At 39.4% G+C, this 19,134-nt stretch overlaps 3 protein-coding genes across 3 annotated transcripts; 1 reads left to right on the top strand and 2 right to left on the bottom strand.

Moving 5' to 3' along the window:
• Window positions 1-1,996: 1,996 nt before the first annotated feature.
• Window positions 1,997-3,282, bottom strand: tex36 (testis expressed 36). The gene is made up of 3 exons (XM_087803141.1): window positions 3,193-3,282; window positions 2,930-3,004; window positions 1,997-2,872 (listed from the first exon to the last, which is right to left on the bottom strand). The coding sequence occupies exons 1-3, from the start codon at window positions 3,238-3,240 to the stop codon at window positions 2,657-2,659; spliced, it is 339 nt and encodes a 112-aa protein (XP_087659267.1). The 5' UTR covers window positions 3,241-3,282; the 3' UTR covers window positions 1,997-2,656.
• Window positions 3,283-3,528: 246 nt separating this feature from the next.
• On the bottom strand, window positions 3,529-6,189 carry LOC148069539 (autophagy-related protein 16-like). Its single transcript, XM_087802827.1, has 7 exons — window positions 6,016-6,189; window positions 5,891-5,948; window positions 5,746-5,827; window positions 5,594-5,667; window positions 4,573-4,824; window positions 4,392-4,507; window positions 3,529-3,766 (listed from the first exon to the last, which is right to left on the bottom strand). Exons 1-7 carry the CDS (start codon window positions 6,101-6,103, stop codon window positions 3,705-3,707), a joined length of 732 nt encoding a protein of 243 aa, XP_087658953.1. The 5' UTR covers window positions 6,104-6,189; the 3' UTR covers window positions 3,529-3,704.
• Window positions 6,190-7,213: 1,024 nt separating this feature from the next.
• edrf1 (erythroid differentiation regulatory factor 1) lies at window positions 7,214-17,844 on the top strand. The gene is made up of 25 exons (XM_087802850.1): window positions 7,214-7,286; window positions 7,484-7,768; window positions 8,360-8,426; window positions 8,511-8,636; window positions 8,712-8,836; window positions 8,905-9,046; window positions 9,114-9,215; window positions 9,292-9,413; window positions 9,492-9,603; window positions 9,663-9,810; window positions 9,877-9,988; window positions 10,372-10,483; window positions 11,090-11,359; window positions 11,437-11,508; window positions 12,097-12,244; window positions 12,321-12,512; window positions 12,670-12,870; window positions 12,938-13,156; window positions 14,060-14,286; window positions 14,351-14,509; window positions 15,655-15,804; window positions 15,899-16,052; window positions 16,934-17,043; window positions 17,104-17,273; window positions 17,341-17,844. The coding sequence occupies exons 2-25, from the start codon at window positions 7,485-7,487 to the stop codon at window positions 17,492-17,494; spliced, it is 3,678 nt and encodes a 1,225-aa protein (XP_087658976.1). The 5' UTR covers window positions 7,214-7,286; window position 7,484; the 3' UTR covers window positions 17,495-17,844.
• Window positions 17,845-19,134: the final 1,290 nt, after the last annotated feature.

Consider the following 19,134-nt stretch of genomic DNA (forward strand, 5'->3'; position numbering starts at 1 on the left):
CCACATATTAGTTCTAATTGGCAAGAGAAGAAGTAGAAATCTATGAAATATGTGAATTAAGTGCAGCATCTCCATGACAACCGTCTCCGCGTGTCACTTCGGTAATGAATAGGTAATGAACAAATGAATGTGGAAGTTCACTGCTTCACATCAGATGCCAAAAACTGACATTTTCAAGCAGATTTCATTAGACTCTTCTCGTGGCTGTTATTTCTCAACAAAGCTGTCGAATTTACATCTTCTTTTTTTTTTCTCCCCTCCAACAGGTGCACAAACCTCTCAACTCTGCGCATCAAAGAGACACATACATCTATGAATAAATCACAGCCCCGATGGTAAGAATTCAGAGGAGGGTCTCCCAACACCAAAGAGGTAGGATTCAAAGTGTTGTGTTTAATATTCATGAAGCAGGCAGCTCCGGAGCTCCACTGCTTGTTTACGGTGATGGCTCTTTTGTCCTGGGGAGGAGGTCTGATATCCTTTGCAGCAGGTATTACCATACACTCGTGGTTACACCCTTCCGTGGTATTTGTGTTGAACATCGAACGATCGGCAATCTTCTGGAGAGCTCTCTCCGTTTCTCGACGAGGTATTAAAAGCCGTCGTGGTTCTGACGCACCTAATGAGAGCCTCTGATTATGAAGTGTCGGCGGCTCGTCTGAGGAGGACGATTCCTGCTCCCGCCGGGACTAGAAGTGGCAGCAGGGAACTAACTGTTGAGCACAAAACTGGCCTTCGATTTTTCCTCCTCCTCCTCTGATGAAGGGTGCTCTAGAGCAGGAGTGAATTAACCGTGCTGATAATTTAACATTTGATGCATTAAAGATTCCAACTGACTTAAACAGCAATGGTTGATTTTTTTTTTAACTCAAGCAGTAACCCCTGTGTATCATGTAAGTAATGGGTAGAAAAGAAAACATGGAAAGCCTAAAAGCTACAGTGTTTTTCAGTACAATTTCATTAAGATTGATGAAAATAAATGAATAAATAATGTTTGTATCAAGAAAACATGGAAAATTGATCAACATAAAAATGTAATTGATCTCCTAAGAGCTATTTTTCTTCTTGTCACTATATGTGTCCAAACAAACCAATAAACATCTAGTCGTTTTAAACAGTAAAACAAACAACAAACTGAAAAAAACGACCTGTAATTTGTTTCACTACTGTATGAGTAATAAATGATGTTTTTATTTACTGTATGTCTTTTAGTTTCTAGTTACTTAAATATGCAATACTTTATTGGCTTTGTCAGATTACATAATATAAGTCATGATGTTCTTATAATGGGAAGGTGTTGTGGTATTTTGTGTGTTCTTGTTTTGCCTCTGAACCTATCTTTTCTAAATTTAATGATCTTTGTTCACTATCTTATCTTTAACACCAGGATCACGTAGGTTACTAATGTATATCAACATGAAAATTCATCTGTATTAACTCATATCTTCCATTTCACAGGCCAAAGTTACACTACTTATTTAAATAAACACTTTTCCTTGCGCAGGATTTGGAATTATGCCTTTTTTAAATAAATTATTGTGATGGAAAATCACAAAATAAGAGTCTTCTCAGACTCTGTAATTGTAAATAGTACACTTTACTTTGTTTTTTATTTAGATTTAGATTTATCTGAATTTAGATTAGACGCTTGCATCACTCGGAGATTGGGTTAGAATTTATTTACACCATTACCTGTTCAATAAACTGCTTTCCCTCATAATGAGTAAGAAAAACATCACGAGCGATCCTCTCATTAGATCTTGAAAGTCGATAATGGGATGCTTTTTTTCTCAAGTGCATGTTTTGTGACAGTTTCTTTAAAGTATGTACACAACAGTCCTTGGATCCATTGTCAGTGTGAGATCATCGCTGAAGTCACAACTTGTAGCGGCTCCAGATACATGGTCTCGAGTCTCCCTTCTTTCAAACATTAAAACAAACACCGTCAAGGTCAGACTGGGAAAGCCTACCAGCTAATTACTGGAGCTGAGATGGAAGAAGGAGAAACATCTCTCTGGTGAGAACTTAAAGACAGAAAGCAGCTGGTCAGAATGATCTCTGGAGAAAAAAACATCAGCTTCAGAGGAGAGTGGTTGTTATTACTTAAGTGCTTTTCCTCCAGCAGTGTTTCTAACATTTGCTCCCACGTTCCCTCTTCTTGAAGGAGAGAATGATGTCTGATGTAAATAAACATCAATAAAACTACCATCTTAAGATTTTTTCCAAAGAAAAACCTGGTTATCTTTTACTTGTTTATTGATTTACTCGTGTGTGTAGAGCACAAAATGACATTTTGAGACAAATGGCTTTTAAAAAAAAAAAAAAAAAAAATCAATAATATATATTATTTGTCTATTTACTTAAGATAGAAAATGTTTGTGGTCATTCAAATAGTTTTTTACAATAAAAAAACATGACAGTGAAAACACAAAAATCAAAATGAAATACCCTCTAGAGTGTCATTGACAGCCTTTTGGCGACATCTAGGGGTCAACTTATAAATAGTAACATTTCAAGTCGTTTTCTACATCTTATAACAATAATATAAAACTCTTACTCCGAAAACAATAAACAGGGATCATTTCATTATTTAAAAATAAATGCATTTTTACCAGGAAACGATTGAATAAAAATGCATCGATCTATTGTTTAATTTCTATTGTCCAAACCACATGTACGTCTCCACTTGAGGAGTTAAAGCTGCTTTCTTTTCATGGTTGCGTGGAAACCGTCTGTGGCTGGTCAGGACTTGCACAGTCTGGGTTCTGGTGAAGTCGGTCCGGTAGATGGATGTGGGACTTTGACTTCTGCTGACATCCCAAATGATTCTGGACTGTGTGATGACGCCGAGAGGTTTCCTGCGTCCCACACCCTGCTTATAAAAAAACCATGTCAAATACTGCACTTCAATTCTGAATCCAGTACTCACCTGACTAAAGATGTCGATATTGTCTTTTAATGCATATTTGTTGTCATGCTCAGAGAAAGGATTCTCCCTTTGTGTCTAAAAAAAACAAACAAAAATATTGTTGTGTGTTTAAAGTTCTTCTTTTAACATGTAATAAAATGATCACTGAACCATGTTTTGTCAAATCATTTTGAATCAAATAATACACTTTAAACAGAAAATATTGGATGACATTAAATACTCAAAACCTGTGAGCCAATAAATATATATAATATAAAACGTACCTGCTGACTGTGTGAGGGTTGAGGCGATGAGTTTGTCTGCCTCAGCATGATTCAAAAGAGACCAGCAACTATACACAACTTTTCTAAAACTTCCTAAAAGAACATTGTTCCATTCGCTGCTTTTCACTTCCTCCTACCCTGTCAAAAGAGTCTGGTGACCATGACGACGCATTCAACAAAGAAGGCGGAATCAAATTAATAATAAAATAAAAGATCTCATAAAGAATGAATGCCAGCAATTGATTAAAAATAAACAAATGTTAAACTTTATTTTCATCACAACATGTACAAAAAAACACTTTGAAATGTTACATTGTTATAAAACTCGTAGAAATATTAATTTTTATGACACAGGATCACACGTCCTATAGTTCAAAAGCAGTAAGTCATGAGCGTGTTACCACAAAGTTAAATCTCACACTTAAACACATTTTATTTTTATTATAAAACACGGATTGAAATCAGTCCCTGGAATCACAAAAAAAGCCTCATTGAAGGTCATTGTTGACTTGCTAGACTTTAGTGGCAGACTGACAAAACTGGCCCTTGTAGACTTCCGGTGTCGCCTTCATTCCTGAAGAGACACAAATTTAGTTAGTTAAGTTAAATAAAACCTGATTTCATTTATTTTTTTAATGATCTGATTCTGCCAAATATCTCCAATTACACATTGTTTTTTTCACAACTGAACGTTGTAGTGATTTTAGCAAAATATAAGCACAATAATACAAGAAAAATATTGTAGCAATAAAAAAAACCCCATGAATTTCTGTAAATTGTGTCATTAATGTGTTTATTAAATCAACCATAAGCTGTAATTTGATTGTAAATTACTTCATTTTTCAAAGAGTTTTCTATATTAATCATAAAAGAATAAAGTAACAAATACATACGAGATAAAGGCATGAAAGAAAAGAGAGAAAATGAAGTCCTCTAAAGTCAACTTTGATTACTACATGAACCACATCACGGGCAGGGATGGGTTAGAACTTTGATTGTGTTAAGCTTCTTTTGTTGAAAAAGTTCAAAGGTCACATTCAGGAGTCTTCATCAATCTACAGTAGTGATGTCATCTTTGTTGTTAAAACAGACATTTGATTCATCAATAAAGCATCACAGAGGTTTCGGTAAACTACTGAATTAGATTCACGACCTTAAAATAACCTGTTAATCTAAAAAAGTTAAAAAAGTTAACTCACGGTTTGCAGCGGAGGTTTCAGATGCACAGCTGCAGGCGGTGGTCGTAATGGGGTCGTATGTCTTTTCCATTTCCTTTCGAATGTGCTTTTTCAGGTGTTGAGTCAAGCGTTGCCACCTTAAAGTTAACATAGTGTTAAAAAAATGATCTCTTGTTGTGTTGTTAAACCGTCTTCTACCGACCTTTCCTGCGCATCGTTGTACTTGTTCAGCCTCTCGGCCTCCTGCATCTTCTCCGCCATCCATCGTTGGAGAAGTTCCTCCTCCTCTCGGTGGGCTCGTGCGACCGTGTCCTGTAGAGCCGAACGCTCCTTCTGAAGGGCCAGCAGCTCCCGGTGTTGGCGCTCGACGGTGTACTCCTGGTCCCGGAGCTCCGTCTTCAGAGTCTTGCTGCCTTTGGCCAGAGTGAGCATCTCTTGGCGTTGGCGTGCGACACTGAAACCAGGGGAAAAAAAACAAAGATTCATCGTCTTCTTTTCAAGGTTTTTTACAAGTCAACATAGAGCCGCGAATAGTCCACTTCCTGGCAACATGGTTTAACATATACTCATACAAAATGTGTAGTGACAAAATGTCGCCTTAACCAATCAGAGCCCCCGGTTTTGTACAGTAGCCTATGCTTAGATAAATACACAATACCACTACTAACACAACATGAGACTCTCAGCTGTTTTAAGTGCTTTTTACTTGTTTTATTTGATATTGTTTTTACCTTTTTTGTGTTTTAACTATACTTTCTTGTCACTGTATAGCACTTTGTAATGACTGTTGTTGTTTTTAAAGCACTTTATAAATAAAGTTGAGTTGAGTACTCAAGTCAACCATTTTGATTCTCCACTGACAATAGACCCTCCCTTAAATGACTTGCCTCCTCATTTTAGCTGCATCTTAAGAGACAGCAAGAAGTCATGCTTGGTGTTAACACATAATTAAAGCCCCAATACGTAAGATTTTACTGTTAATAAAGTATACAGGCTTTGATTCTCCACTATGAGAAATGAATAGAACCAAAGGTCTTCGGCCTACTTAGCTGAAGAAAGGGGCAAAGTCACCAAGTAAAAACTAGCTTTAAAAATAATACATACATACATAATTAAAGTCAAATCATACAGTTTGACTGTGTGTACAAACAATGTACGCACAATTTTGGGGGAAATCTCACATTGTTACGTTGTGTTACTTAAAAAAACAACCTGAAAGTTACCTTGAGTGCCAGTGCTGTAGTTCAGCATCTTTTAAATATAAAACTGTGGTCAAGTCAGACACGGTCTGAGAAAGCTGCAAGAGAAATAGTTTTTAATTATAATAAACACAAGTTTAACTTTTTAAAAATGTTACACACTTTTCGAAACTCACCTTTTCCGCCAGGTGTTCACTTTCTCTCAGCTGAAGTTGAAGCAACCTCACTTTATTCCCTTCAACTCCACACTCATCCAGTCTGACCAAAGAAAAAAAAAAGATTTTAAACGTTTAAATATAAAACTTAAGTTTGGATAGTTACCTCTCGGGCGTCTCTAAAAACTCCTTGCGAACTTCGAATCGTTCCTCCAGCTGAGACACTGGGAATGAGAAGCAAACTTTGTTAGTATATTCGACCATTATTGAGATTCAATGAAGTTTTCTTACAGCTTGAAAACACGCCGAGGTATGGAAGCTTCTCCCTCTGGTCCCTGCGCTGGAAACTCACTTTCGCGTGGCTCTTCCAGCTTTCCATCGTCGATGATCCAAAACTAATGTTGATTCCTCGAGGTTTAAAAAACGATATTGTTCCGAGTGCCAGGAGGTCCAGAGGAAAGAGCAGTAAAATGGTGTGGCTCCGCCCACATGACACACACATCAGCTGATCGCTGCTGCAGCTGAGAGACAGGAGGTCCAATCACCGACAACCACAACATTTCTGTTCTTTATTTTTGGATATATACCAAATAATTCGATATTTATTAACGAATATTAGGTTGCATCTATTTAGTTTAATGTAGAATATAATCAAATATAATATTCTTTATTTATTGTCAAAGCAAAACATTGTTGACATCGCTGTGCTATTAAATTGTGTCGCTTTCAGCAAACAATACAACATCCAATATAAGAAAAAATGAATTTAGAAATAACTAGCAACTAAACTAAAATAAATAAATACAACCCCAATGACAAATAATAAAATATAATGTAAATAAATTGTAACTATTAAATCAAAGTGCAAATTAGTTTATATTGTTTTTGCAAATTGTTTAAACGTTGTACAGTACTTGTATCCAACTGTTTATAAGGAAGACAACTACGTATATGTCTTTCAATTTACTTTACTGCAATTTTTAAAAGAAATTACAAACGTAAAAAAAAAATACCTTAGAAGCATTTTACAAGTTTAAGTAAAATGTCTTATTAAGTACTCAATTTCTTTTTATTCATATACAATGAAATTATCCTTGAATCGTTAAATAAAGACAAAATAATAATAATAATAATAATAATAATAATAATAATAATAATAATAATAATAATAATAATAATAATAATAATAATAATAATAATCATAATCATAATAATAATAGGGAAAAAGTTAGTCGTTTTAAAATGTGTTTTTTAAAGAATTCAACAGCGTTCTCGATCCGTCTAGAAAAGAAGGAGCGCCTTATTTACTTCCGGTTCGATTTCTCTTTTAACAATAATATTTACAGACTGTTGATTTTTTTACACAATAAAAACCCATACAACGAATGGATACAAGTAATGAGTTAAAATTGTAATCCGTTGTAATTTTTAAAATATCGTTTTTAAAAGTTCGTCTAATGTGAACCCGGAAGTTGTCACTGGCTCTGGTCTTGAGTGTTTGACTACAGCTGAGATGGAAGCAATAAACATTTCTCATCATGTAGTCCTACAGTTCCTTGAACGTAAGTGTACTTAAGATGTTTGAAACGAGTGTTTTGCGGTTTATTTTAATTTTGTATTTCGCTTAACGATCCCCATATGTCTCAGTTGTTTGTAGCAAGTTGTATTCGAACATGTTGACTGTCAGTTGTGTATTTGTTTTTCTCCTTTTATCAGTTTGACATTAATTCACTATCAATTGTTCTTTTATTGTTTCCAGCATGAACACACAAGCTACCGACTGTGAACTTGTGCCTCCAATGGAGCCAGTACAAGAAGAGAGCAACACTCTCCAGGACTGTGACATAGTACCAAGCACCAGTGAAATAAAGAGCTCTGCGGTGGTCAAGTACTCTGCCGCCCCCCCACCCACCAGCTATGCCCTTCCACAGGAGAAGACCGACCTGAAGTTACCCCCGGCGAACTGGTTAAGAGACAACCCGCAGCTGGGCAGTGCAGGTGCCACCGCACTAGGCTCCAGTAGCAAAAGCAAGCCCTTTTCAAGGTATCGTATTCCATGAGTTTCTATCTGATACGTGTTGTTTAAACGTCACTAAACTTCCTACTGTCATGGAATTGTTATCATGATTCTAATGTCTTATCTACTGATGGTTCCTCGCACACGGTTCAGGACCAGAGGAGATAAATCCTTCCAGGCTGTTGCTCCTAAGCTTTGGAACGATCTTCCTCTCCCTCTGTGTTTGATGGAGTCTACTGACTCCTTCAAGAAACATCTTAAGACATTTTTATTTGTTCAGGCTTTTCCTTGATTTTCTGGAACTCCTGTTGTGTTATCAGTTTTATCTTGATCTTTAAAGTATATACTTTATTGAATATTGTTTTGATTGTTTAAGCGCTTTGTGAACCTGGTCTGGAAAAGCGCTATACAAATACAAATTACTTACTTACTTACTTATCTTGTCATAAACTGAAATGCAGTTGACATTTTCTCAATATTTATATAAAATTGTAATATTTTTTCAGTAGTCTGTCCAGGGTGTCCCCTGCCTCTCCCCTGAAGAAGCTAGGATAGGCTCCAGCTCTATAACCTTCAAAAAAATTAATAAATGACTGAATTCTTTTTTTCCCCCCTCAGTTTTGGAATGGCGTACGATTTCATCGACTGTATAGGGGACGATGTGGATGTTGTAGCGGATTCTGAGGTTTGTATCACTTTCTCATTCTTTTAATAACAACTTAATTATAAAACACTGATGTATTTATATATATATTTTTATTTGTTTTAGAACATCAAGAAGCTTTTGAAAATTCCTTACAGCAAGTCGCACGTCAGTATGGCTGTCCACCGTGTGGGCCGAACTCTGCTCTTGGATGATTTGGACATTCAGGAGCTCTTCATGAGATCTTCTCAGGTGCTATAAAAGTGTCACCGCTGATGTTCATGCGACATGTTTAACCGAACGCTTTGTTGTTCATGTGTATTTTAGACGGGTGACTGGACGTGGTTGAAAGAATTCTACCAGAGATTAATAGATCAGAAGTGGCAAAGGAAGAAAAAGAGTAAAGAGCATTGGTATCAAAAAGCTATTTTGTCAAAGTTTCTCTACTACAGGTAGGACTTTCACTGTTTCACTTTATCGCTCGTGACTGCTGTTGTAAATACACTTGTGTCTCATATAGTTTAAATGGCGATGCCGCCGCTGAGCCCGTCTCAGAAACTCTCGATGACGATGAAAAAACGGTGTCGGAGGACTACAGCTCTTCATGGCCAAACACCACAGAGAGTTCCTCAGTCACAGAAGGGTCAGATGATCACAAGCAGGTTAGTTGTAATCAAGTTTATAAAGTTACTAGGGGCAAAAACAATGACTTTTTTTAATGCGGTGCAGCAAGATGTTCCCGACCACGGCGTCTTTGCCTTGGACCAACTATCTTTGACACCGAAAGAGCAAAATCTCTTAACTCTATTTAATGAAGGAGAAGATGGTCAGGTAACACAACAGATTTATTTTCAATGGATTTTCCAAAAATCTCCAAAACATTGTTTTAAATATTGTGTCTTTCCAGGGTTTAAGAAACGACTTTGTGCGTAACATCATGTGGACCTTTGAGGATATCCACATGCTGGTCGGGTCCAACATGCCGATCTTCGGTGGTGGTCGTTACCCAGCCGTCAGTCTGCGACTCAGGTGACGCTTCAAGATCATTTGTTTTAAGTTAAAAATGTAGCTTTGCAGCATCAATGATTTTTTATTTTCTTCTTTTAGGGACAATAACAAACCCATTAATATCCTCACGGGTATCGACTACTGGCTCGACAATCTCATGTGCAATGTTCCCGAGCTCGTCATGTGCTTCCACGTGAACGGAATCGTTCAGGTAAGTCCTTGCTCTCCCAGGTTCTGGTCCTCTGTGTTTGACCACATGTTCTCGCGCAGAAATATGAGAGGATCAAGACGGAGGACATTCCTCATCTGGAGAACTCGACCTTCTCCACCAGGGTGGTCAAAGACATCGCACAGAACATCCTCTCCTTCCTCAAGTCCAACTGTACCAAAGAGGGTCACACCTACTGGCTTTTGAAAGGTCAAAGTGTTGACCACAGAACGACCATTTAACTGTAATAATAATGTTCTTACTTTCAATGTGCAGCAAGTGGGAGTGACATCGTGAAGCTTTACGACCTCACCACACTGTGTGAGGAGGCTGAAGAAGAGAAGAATCAGAATCCTTTTACTCTTCCTGTGGCTGTGCTGCTCTATAAGTACGTGACTCGGACCAACCAGTCATTTAGTGTCAAACTATTTTCTACCACATTCTTGTTAATTAATGTCTTTGTACAACTCAAACTCGAAATCAAACTTCAGGAAATCAATAAGCTGTTGACCACATATAATATTATTGTTTGTTTCTATAAACACTTGATAAATCTTAGTTTTAATCAAAAAGATCTTGAAATGTTGACATTTTCAGACTCTTGTTAATGATGAGGCCTGATGAAATGGCTGTGTAGTGTATCATGAAACAGTGTTTTAATTTTTAAAGTGTGAAAATGTTTAACTAAATAAGTGGATTACAGACAACGTGTCTTCACTGCACAGCTGCATCATGAGGCCTGTGATAATCTTCTGTCCGTTTGTGGTTCAGAGTTGCCAGAAATCTCATGCTGAAAGCAAGACAGAACAAAAAGCACTACGGCACCATCAGGACTCTGCTCTTGAACTGTGTGGAACTCTTGGATGAGGAAAGACACCCGCAGGTGAGTGTGGTCGGGAATGTGAGATGTGGAGTAAATCCATGTATGATGGCAAAAACACGTTTGTGTTCAAATGTTGTGTTGAGCTTTATAAATGTTTTGTCTGAGATTTTTAATCAGTGTTGTATTTTTTTTACAGCCATAATTATCCAGTGTTGAGTTATTTTGAATTAAAATAAGAATTATTTTTTATTAACATGAATAAAACAAGTCTTATGAACTACATCAATTGGTTTAATGTGGCCCGCAAAGGCTTAAAAACAAAGATTGGCTCATAATTCAAGTCAAAACTGATTCACTCTGTGCTAGCATCATGACAGAAGAGCCACCAGAGATGACAAGTGTCAAGAATAATCTTCCAAAAACTGGAAAAAATGAAAAAAATGTATGTAAAGACTAGTGGCCAGTTATACAAATGTACAGTACATTTTGTTCAGCCCTTTTGTGATTGGGTTTGAGGTTCCTTTGATATATGTATACAATATATATATATATATATGTATACAATATATATATATATATATATATATATATATATATATACTGTATATAAGAAATACAGATTGAATCCAAACCTGACTCTAGACTTGCCTTCCTCCCTCGGTTCAGATCATCGCCTCTGCACACTACATGCTGTCAGAGTTGTTCCAGCTCGACGAAGTCCCAGAGGAGGACGAGAAGGACTCTCTGGGGGCGGGCGGCTCCGAGGACAGCTACAGCGATGAAGAAGCAGTGGAAGACGAGGAGGACGAGGAGCTGAAGGACGACAGCGACAGCAACAGCTCCAGCTTGCCGGACGACAGTTCAGCGGTGGCTATAATTCGCTCCGTAGACGAACTGTCCGTCCCGGAGAAATACAAATCTATTCAGCTGATCAGAGTGAGAATCTTCAACCTCTCCACATTTCAGATGCAGTTGAATAACAATATTATGTTTTTCCTTTTTTATCTTGGCAGCCAAATTGTGCTTTCCCTGCTTCTCAAGACAAAGAGGAGCGATGCAGGCATGTGCTGACCTACGTACTGAAGGCAGGTTCAATGACTTGTAACAGTAGTTAAATCAAAATGTGATCATTGATACTTATTTATATAGAAGATCGTCTTGTCTTTTCCTGCTTGTTAGACTTATACTTCCTTTTGAAGTAAGAGTCTTCAACCTCTGTCTGGTCTGTTTTTCCACTCTGCTGCCAGTCATGAGAGAATAGGTGAAACAGTAGTTAGTAGCGGTGTGTATTTGCAGGAAACTGGTGATACATATCGCTATACAGGGGCAACAATACTGTACTAACCGGATACATTTGTAGTATTGTCCAAGTACCTGACTCTGGCTTTGCAGAATTTACGTGTATGGCTTTCACAATAGTAATAGCTGATTTTACTTATTAAAGAAATAATTTTATAACATCAGCCTGACTGTTTCCTCTCATCCTTAGTCATTGTTCCTATGGCTGCCGTCTAGGGGCTGGAAGTTTAATTCACTAAAAATAACCAATTTGTGTTAATCTGAATAATAAATGAATTATTTAACTTAAAAAAAAATGTAAACCATAAAATAACTAATAATGATTAGAAAATGATTGGAAAGCCGGCAAAAATAATGATGTGGTGTTATCACAGGGTCTAAAAGCTGTGGACAGCAGCATCAAGAAGGAGAGTGACCTCCCCGCTGCTGACCCCAGCACACCCATCCCACTCAAATATGAGGACAGAAGTGCCATCGGAGCCTGTCCTTCTGAGAAGGGAATCATACTCGTCATTGATAGAGGTTTGAACCGACTCATCTGAAATAAAAAAAAAACAACCTTATTTTGTCACTAATATACTGATCGCTTGCTTCTCAGCTGGGCCTCTTCAGAGAAACCAGAAGCACCCCACTCGGTCTGGGATGATCCCCGGCTCATGGCAGCACCACATGAAGCTGCAGCTTTTCCTCAAAGCTTCCAAAGCGTACTACGTTTTGTCCGACGCGTCGGCGAATCTCCTGAAATACGGTCGAGCCCTGCGCTACGTCAAGTTGTCTCTGCAGTGTTACGGTCAGTTCACAATCAATTTTCCAACACAAAAACACGCATCACAGAATCTAGAGTAAAAATATATATAATATTTTTTTAATTGTGGCTATTTATTAGATCAGGGTTGAAAAAATAGTGTCTATTTACTAACATGGTTTTCAAACGTGTCTCACCTCAGACGCCTACTGCTCAGTGAGCGGCACGTTGCACCCTCACGTGCTGCACTTCCACACCCAGTGTTTGTCCCTGTGCGGCGACATTCAGCTGATGTTGGCCCAGAATTCCAACAACCGAGCGGCGTACCTGGAGGAGTACAGCTACCAGACCGAGGACGACCAGGAGATCCTCCACAGCCTCCACAGAGAGAGCAGCTGCCAGGGTGAGTGAGTCCACAATCCTCACAGTCTTACACTTAACTTTTTTTTTTTTTCTACTTTCTTCTCCAGCGTTCGCCATGGCGACGGACATGTCCATGGACCCGGAGTACCAGCTGTTCGTCAGCAGCAAATGCTACGAGGCGGCGTACGAGCTGCTCCAGTCGGACGTCCTGAAGGACGACTCGTCCGATCAGTTGGCTCAGGTGCTGAAGAGACTCGGGAACATCTGTAATGAGATGGGAGTTTTCTACATGAACCAGGCCGCCACCATGCTCTCGGAGAAAGAAGGTAGGATGAAGAAAAAAATTACACGTGTCGATCAGAGATAGTCCTTCTCAGATCAGGGGTCTCAAACTTAACTGGCCGGGGGGCCACTAGAGAAAAAGTATTTTTAGCCTCAGGACATGCACGTCCATGAAACTTTTGATTTATACTTTGTTCTTTAATGTGCTGTGGGTTCTTTTGTGATTGTGTATTTTCATTGGATACGTATGTATCGTATTTTTTATCATGTTAGATGCATATTATTGTACTGCATGACTGATGGTTGTGATGCCGCTTGGTAGTATTTCTTTCTGAGTCTGCGTAGTATTACTCAGGAAGGCTCTTTTCTATGAAGCCTAACGGTGCTGTCGAATCTGGCTGAGTCTTTAGAATACAAAGCTTCAGGAAGTTATACTACAAGGCTTAGTGGACTAATACTACGGCACTTTGGAGAGTAATACTATGATACTTCATGAAGTAATACTACAGAGCCTCGCAGAGTAATACAACGATGCTTGGCGGAGTAATACTACAGCGCTTTGTGGAGTAATACTGCGTAGCCTCGCAGAGTAATACTATAATGTTTTGCAGGATAATACTACAGCGCTTTGCGGATTAATACTACCGCGCCTAGTGAAGTAAAACTACAGCACCTAGTGGAGTTTTATTAGGGCTGCTAGCGGAGTAATACTACAGAGCCTAGCTGAGTAATACTATAGATCAGTAGTATTTTACTACAGAGAAGCGTGGTGCAGCTTTGTAGCGTACCAAAGTCTACCAAAGTACAACCAGCACTCCAAAAACTTCAAATGAGGTGCCCAGGTGCCACACGTTTAAGATCCCTGTCCACATCACTTAGAATCATTCAAACACCCGCTGTGAGTCCCATGAGGGTCAAAACGAATCTCCTGATGTTTCTGGTTCCAGTCAAGCTCTCCGTGTCGGCGGCGGAGCAGGACATGTGGAAAAAGAGTTTCTCCTTCTTCGAGAAAGGCATGAAGAACTTCGAGGCCATCAGCGACAGCACCAACATGGCGCTGCTGCTGTGCAACACCGGGCGGCTGATGAGGATCTGCGCACAGGCCCACTGCTTCATGTCGGACGACCAGGGCCGAGGAGAGTTCTCACCGGAGGAGTCGCGCTACTACGACAAGGTGAGTTGCCAAAGGTTTTCTGCCAACATGACATGCAGTGTTGAAACTGTACTCGTACTCTCAGGCTATAGACTATTACCTGCGAGCCATGAGGTCACTGGCAGTCAGAGAAAACCATCCAGGCGTGTGGGACAGCGTGAACTGGGAGTTGTCCACCACCTTCTTCAATCTGGCCACATTTCTGCAGGACTATGCTCCGCTGTCCAGGAAGACCAAGGCGCAGGTTGGTGTCACTAGAACTACCATGTTTTACAAACTACAAACACTTGAAATTCATGAATTTTCTCAAAAATTCAGCAGTGCTCTCATTGACGTCAAACCAATTTAATGTGGTACAAGGCGCTTGGAAATCTGGCAAAATGTTGTAGTACAACTTTGGAAAGCTACTAAGCCACACAACGAGGCTTTACAGTATTACTCCAAGGGGCTCTGATAATTACAATGTGACACTTTGTAGTATTACTTCGCAAGGCTTTGTTGTATTTCTCTGCTAGGATTTATAGTATTACTCTGAGAGGCTTCAAAGTATTACTCCGCAAGGCTTTGTAGTATACATTTCTCTAGGTTTCATAGTATTTCTCTACGAGGCTTCATAGTATTACTTCGCAAGGCTTTGTAGTGTAACTTCACAAGACTCCATAGTGTTTCTCTGTTGGGCTTCGTAGTATTAATCACTGAGGGTTTGAGGTATTACTCCAAGAGGCTTCTCAGTATTACTCCTACTTCATAGTATTGATCAGTGAGGATTTGTATTATTTAAACGCGAGGCTTTGTAGTTTTAATCAACAAGGCCTCGTCGTATTAATACTTGAAGCTTCATAGTATTACTTAGTCAGGCTTCTTAGTATTAATCCCTGAGAGTTTGTGGTATTACTCAAGAGGCTTCTCAGTATTACTCCTAAAGGCTTCATGGTATTGATCAGTGAGGCTTCGTAATATTAGAGCTTGAAGCTTTATAGAAATACTGAGTGAGGCATCGTAGGAGAAGTCCGAGAGGCTTTGTAGTATTAGTATAACTCTCAGAGGCTTTGTAGTATTAATCAATGAGGCCTCGTCGTATTAATCCTTGAAGCTTCATAGTAATTCTCAGTGAGGCTTTGTAGTATTATTTCATAAGGCTTTGTGGTATAAATCCGAGAGGCTTGTAGTATTACTCCGAGAGGGTTTGTAGTATTACTTCCAGAGGGTTTGTCATATAACTGCGCAAGGCTTCGTAATCAGGAGCCCCCAGAGTTTTACTAAGCCTATCAGCCGAGGTTATGAGTGACACAGTAGAACAATCTGCGCCTCATAATCTGTCGCACATTATGGTCTAGAAAGTATACTAAATCTGAATTAAAAGTTGACTCATATTTCTGGTCCCTGCAGGTGGAGCGTGAAGTGACCGATGCCATGATGAAATCTCTGAGGTACTGTGACCTGCAGACGGAGTCGCCCCGACAGCCGCTCTACCAGTACAGAGCCGCGACCATCCACCACCGCCTGGCCTCCATGTATCACAGCTGCTACAGGAACCAGGTCAGTCCGGAACATTCCTACTGATCCAGGTCACCCAGTGCGCCGAGAAGCAAGAGAGAGAAAGCGTGTGTTCACGTGTTCTGTCGTGCGACAGGTCGGGAACGAACACCTGAGGAAGCAACATCGCAGCCTGGCAGAGCGTTACTACAGAACTGCAGTCACTTTGTTGGCCAGCCTCAAAGACGCTCCGTGTGAGCTGCTGCGCGCCGTGCTGGAGAGAGTCACCTTCGCCAAATACATCACCGCAGGTTATTGTCAATACCTTTTATTCATTTCCTTCCAAATTTCAACATGCAGCAGCTCAGATTAGAGTTGTGAGGGTGTAAAAAAAAGGTTCTTTCTTTAAAAAAAACTAATTTTCTCTCAGCTTCCTGCAGTTGAAAGAGAAAAACAACCACTTATTTTGGGAAAACTATAGAATCAGAGGCTGCTGTCCGTTGTTGCATGTGTGTAAAATTATGAATATAAAGAAATGTATTTGACTCATTCTACAACTCCAGTGCTTTGAGGCTTTAGTTGGCTTTTGAAACGATTTTAAAACATGAAACTGTTAAGTGTAAATTATAATGCATGTTTCAATGTAAATACAAATATTCAATTTTTTTTTACCAATAAATTTACAATTTCCAAATGTTCAGAAAGCCTCAAGTATAGTCGGCAACTAAGATATTGACCTTGATAATACTTTTTTAATTTTAAATGTTCATTTCTATTTTTGTTAATTTGAAGACATAAAAGAATACACAAAATAACAATGAACTATCAAAGTAATTAATTATTTGTGTACTGTACATGGTACTAAAAACATCTTGATAAAATCCTGTTTTGATATTTGGAAAAACTCAACAGAAAAAACACACAGACGAGATAAATGTATTAATGATTGATTAATATATAAACTGTATTTTAGAGTTGGTTTAAAAATGCAGTATAAATGGAGGAAACAATAAAAGAACATTCAAGTAGAATAATCTTCTTTAGAAAAAGTAAAAAAATAAATGATACTAATACTAATAAATACTAATCAAACAATTTGCCGAAGGAGACCTCCTGAGGGATCAATAAAGTTTTACCTTACCTTAATTATATTTGTGATGTATTATTATTATTTCTAATCTAATCTCCGCAGGTAAGACCAGCGGTGATGCTAAGCTGAAGAGCCTCTCGGCTGCTCTGGACATCATGCCAGAGACGTGTCACGCCTTCAAGTTGATCGAGAAGGAGCTGCAGGAGGAGCTCGTGAGTAAAGCTTTAACATGAAGAAGTCTGACTTTAACGCTAACACGAGTGTTTCCTCAGAGTGACCCGAACATAGAGGCTGCCTCCTCACCCGACGTGGCCTCGGCCGAACCTCCTCTCGGGCTGGACCTTCAGGAGGTGCTGAAGATCACCAGCGAGTTCGAGGCCAGTTTCTCCTTCCTGCTCCTGGAGACCATCCGACTTCTGTCGACTCAAAGGCGCAAAACAAGGTGATTAGAAAAGCTTTTTAAAAAAAGAAAACATGCCGTCCGAGCCTGACGACTCGATTCCCTCCAGTAAAAAGGACGAGGAGCAGCTGAGGACGTACAAGAGCGTCTACGCTAAACTGCTGCGCGGCGTGAAAAGCGAGTCCCTCGCCCTGCGGGTCAAGCTCTACCTGGACCTCCTGCAGCAGCTGGGGCCGCACACAGGAGGAGACGCACAAACCTGAGCGGGCCGCAAGACGGTGGAACTTTTCTGACCGCGACGGCAGCGTAAAACGCAATGGCAGCCGATGCTGAATGAAGCTTTTATCACCTGCAGCGCCTTTTGATCTTTTATTGACGAACATTTTTTGTATTCAAAGAAAAAGGGGTTCCAAAAATGGTTGTTTTTTTCAAGGACCGTTACTGTTGATCGAAAGTTCTTTATACACAGACGAGTCCAAATAAGCTTTTTGTGTCACACACAAAATGGTCAAAGGCGACATTTTGGTCGAATCGTTTGGCAGGTTTGTGTAAATGTGTCGACATGGTTTGCTGTGAACATGGAAATAAAATGTTTTTTTCTATTTATTCTGAAGGAGATTCTGGCTTTCGAATCGTGGCAGGTTGTAGAAAAAGTATTGTGGTGTCATCTAGTATATTGGTTATGACTAGAACATGTTAACAACTGTTACCACACAGTCGTACAGAATGATTTAAATTATTATTAAAAGTACAATTACATTGTTAGGTAGACTTTCGTAATCAGAAAAAAACAATTAAGCCTTTTTAAGAGTGTTTTTGTACAGCAAATGATCTTGTTATCGTCCACACATTAATTCAAAGTGATGATCATCAGGAGGTCATCGAGAAAACACTCAGAGAAAAACATTTGGTTAAGATGCTCAGCAATGAAACTACAAGATGAAGATGACTCGGTGGAGTCGCAGTCTTATGTTTGCTTAACTGAACTGAGCTGACTTTTCAAGTTTTGCTTCAGTCGCAGATGTGATGAACTATGAGAGCTGGAAAAAAAAAAGACACAAAAAGAAAATCATCAAGATTATAAAAGCCACAAAATAGTTTGCTCAGTGCCCTGTAGTGGCCTTTGAACACCAGTTGTTTAATCAAGCCTCATCTATGCATGAGTAATAAACGCATAAAAACAAATAAGTACCACACAAGATTTGAAAAGAGGTTTGAGAAATATACTTTGGCAAATTTGGTCTCAGCCATCAGTCGTGATGTGATGCCTTTGAGCAGCAACACTTGATGATTAGAATGTTTTAAGGGGTTGAGTCATCATCAAGTATGACACACTAGTGTATGAGGTAGTGATGTGCTGATGAAGCTTCATGAAACAGTGTCATGTTGTTGAGAGGTCAGTAGGTGGCACCATCAGTTTAAAAATGTTTCATTAGAACAGTTGTTTAAAAAAAAGGGAAAATAGTGCACAGACCGCCATCTAGTGGACTCTGAAAGTAGTGACAATGCTTCATGAAGCTTCATCAGACCATCACTAGCTGTGGCCCACTTCATAAGAGGACGTCGACGTCCATCTGATCGGCCGCCTGCAGGACCAGATGGACCACCTGCTGGGCGTCAATCTGCGCCGTGTTGGACGTGGACCGACATGCAGAACTCTGGAATCTGCTCGAGTGCGAGAGCGACTCTAGAGCTTGACTGAAACAATCTGCTTAAAAAAAAAAAGACATGTGAGCGAAAATCAAATAAAGCTGCCAGTACTGACTTGAGAACTTCTTCCTGTCTTGGCAAGCACTTCCCGACAACAACACACTGTTCTCAAGTGGCCACGAATCGACTCTGGCAGCTCCTCGTGTTCTCTCAGCCACTGAAGCATCTTTACATCAAAGTACTTCATCGCTAG

This window comes from Callionymus lyra, chromosome 11 (genome assembly GCF_982586985.1).
Source record: "Callionymus lyra chromosome 11, fCalLyr1.hap1.1, whole genome shotgun sequence".
Classification (NCBI taxonomy): domain Eukaryota; kingdom Metazoa; phylum Chordata; class Actinopteri; order Syngnathiformes; family Callionymidae; genus Callionymus; species Callionymus lyra.

What these genes read in the sequence shown, in the direction of transcription:
- edrf1 (XM_087802850.1), top strand. Translation starts at nt 7,485, where the DNA reads ATGAACACACAAGCTACCGACTGTGAACTTGTGCCTCCAATGGAGCCA. An exon ending in CAGAGAGAGCAGCTGCCAGG is followed by an intron (nt 12,871 to 12,937) that starts GTGAGTGAGTCC and finishes TTTCTTCTCCAG; the next exon opens with CGTTCGCCATGGCGACGGAC. An exon ending in AGTCGCGCTACTACGACAAG is followed by an intron (nt 14,287 to 14,350) that starts GTGAGTTGCCAA and finishes TCGTACTCTCAG; the next exon opens with GCTATAGACTATTACCTGCG.
- LOC148069539 (XM_087802827.1), bottom strand. Translation starts at nt 6,103, where the DNA reads ATGGAAAGCTGGAAGAGCCACGCGAAAGTGAGTTTCCAGCGCAGGGAC. An exon ending in TTTTTAGAGACGCCCGAGAG is followed by an intron (nt 5,828 to 5,890) that starts GTAACTATCCAA and finishes TTCTTTGGTCAG; the next exon opens with ACTGGATGAGTGTGGAGTTG. An exon ending in TGAAACCTCCGCTGCAAACC is followed by an intron (nt 3,767 to 4,391) that starts GTGAGTTAACTT and finishes GTGTCTCTTCAG; the next exon opens with GAATGAAGGCGACACCGGAA.
- tex36 (XM_087803141.1), bottom strand. Translation starts at nt 3,240, where the DNA reads ATGCTGAGGCAGACAAACTCATCGCCTCAACCCTCACACAGTCAGCAG. An exon ending in AACCCTCACACAGTCAGCAG is followed by an intron (nt 3,005 to 3,192) that starts GTACGTTTTATA and finishes TGTTTTTTTTAG; the next exon opens with ACACAAAGGGAGAATCCTTT. An exon ending in ATATCGACATCTTTAGTCAG is followed by an intron (nt 2,873 to 2,929) that starts GTGAGTACTGGA and finishes TTTTATAAGCAG; the next exon opens with GGTGTGGGACGCAGGAAACC.